Source organism: Physeter macrocephalus, chromosome 8 (genome assembly GCF_002837175.3).
Source record: "Physeter macrocephalus isolate SW-GA chromosome 8, ASM283717v5, whole genome shotgun sequence".
NCBI lineage: Eukaryota > Metazoa > Chordata > Mammalia > Artiodactyla > Physeteridae > Physeter > Physeter macrocephalus.
Genome location: NC_041221.1, coordinates 76,283,142 through 76,284,245, shown reverse-complemented (window position 1 = coordinate 76,284,245; position 1,104 = coordinate 76,283,142). Strand labels below are relative to the sequence as shown.

Sequence of the window (1,104 nt, the reverse complement as noted above, 5' to 3'; positions counted from 1 at the left end):
TGTGATTTATGTCATAGAGTGTTCTGCCTATGTTTTCCTCTAAGAGTTTTATAGTGTCTGGCCTTACATTTAGGTCTTTAATCCATTTTTAGTTCATTTTTGTGTATGGTGTTAGGGAGTGTTCTAATTTCATTCTTTTACATGTAGCTGTCCAGTTTTCCCAGCACCACTTATTGAAGAGGCTGTCTTTTCTCCATTGTATATTCTTGCCTCCTTTATCAAAAATAAGGTGAGCATATGTGCATGGGTTTGTCTCTGGGTTTTCTATCCTGTTCCATTGATCTATATTTCTGTTTTTGTGCCAGTACCATACTGTCTTGATTACTGTAACTGTGTAGTGTAGTCTGAAGTCAGGGAGCCTGATTCCTCCAGCTCCGTTTTTCTTTCTCAAGATTGCTTTGGCTGTTCGGGGTCTTTTGTGTTTCCATACAAATTGTGAAATTTTTTGTTCTAATTCTGTGAAAAATGCCATTGGTAGTTTGATAGGGATTGCATTGAATCTGTAGATTGCTTTGGGTAGTATAGTCATTTTCACAATGTTGATTCTTCCAATCCAAGAATATCTCTCCATATGTTTGTATCATCTTTAAATCTTATTTTTTAAAAGACAGTTTTTAATTTGTTGACTCTTCTTTAAACAGGAACTTCCAAAGAGTCAATCCAAAGCATCCCACATTATCTTCAAATAAATGAAATACTGTTAATCAGCGATCAAGAATTTCTCCCATGCCATATAATGGATGAGCATTGGAAGTTCTATGTGGAATGTGAGGAGCTAACATTCTAAAGCCTTGTTTTCTTAATAATTTATTAGGTATTTGTTCATATTATTAACCAATGTTCATATTTTGTCATGTGTGGGCTGGTGGTCCTTTTTAATACACACTTTATGAGTTACTACTTAAGATGTGTTTACTGTTTTAAGAAAAAATATAACTTCAACTATTATAGTAAGATTAATAGTTTTTTGCAATTAAAATAAAGACATTTTTGACATAAACAATATTGACTCTCTGGCTTTCTTTTTACTAAAATAAACTTTAAACAGATCTTTAAATCAACACCTCTACCTTTGCATAAATAACAGTTGTTCCTTATGGGAAG

At 32.9% G+C, this 1,104-nt stretch overlaps 1 protein-coding gene across 1 annotated transcript in view; it reads left to right on the top strand.

The window, feature by feature from the left end:
• ANKRD31 (ankyrin repeat domain 31) overlaps window positions 1-787 on the top strand; it is a 145,477-nt gene extending 144,690 nt beyond the window's left edge. Inside the window, exon 25 of the mRNA XM_055086362.1 lies at window positions 642-787. Coding sequence (XP_054942337.1) covers window positions 642-787 — 146 coding nt within the window. The remainder of the gene's footprint in view (window positions 1-641) is intronic.
• The last annotated feature ends 317 nt before the right edge of the window (window positions 788-1,104 follow it).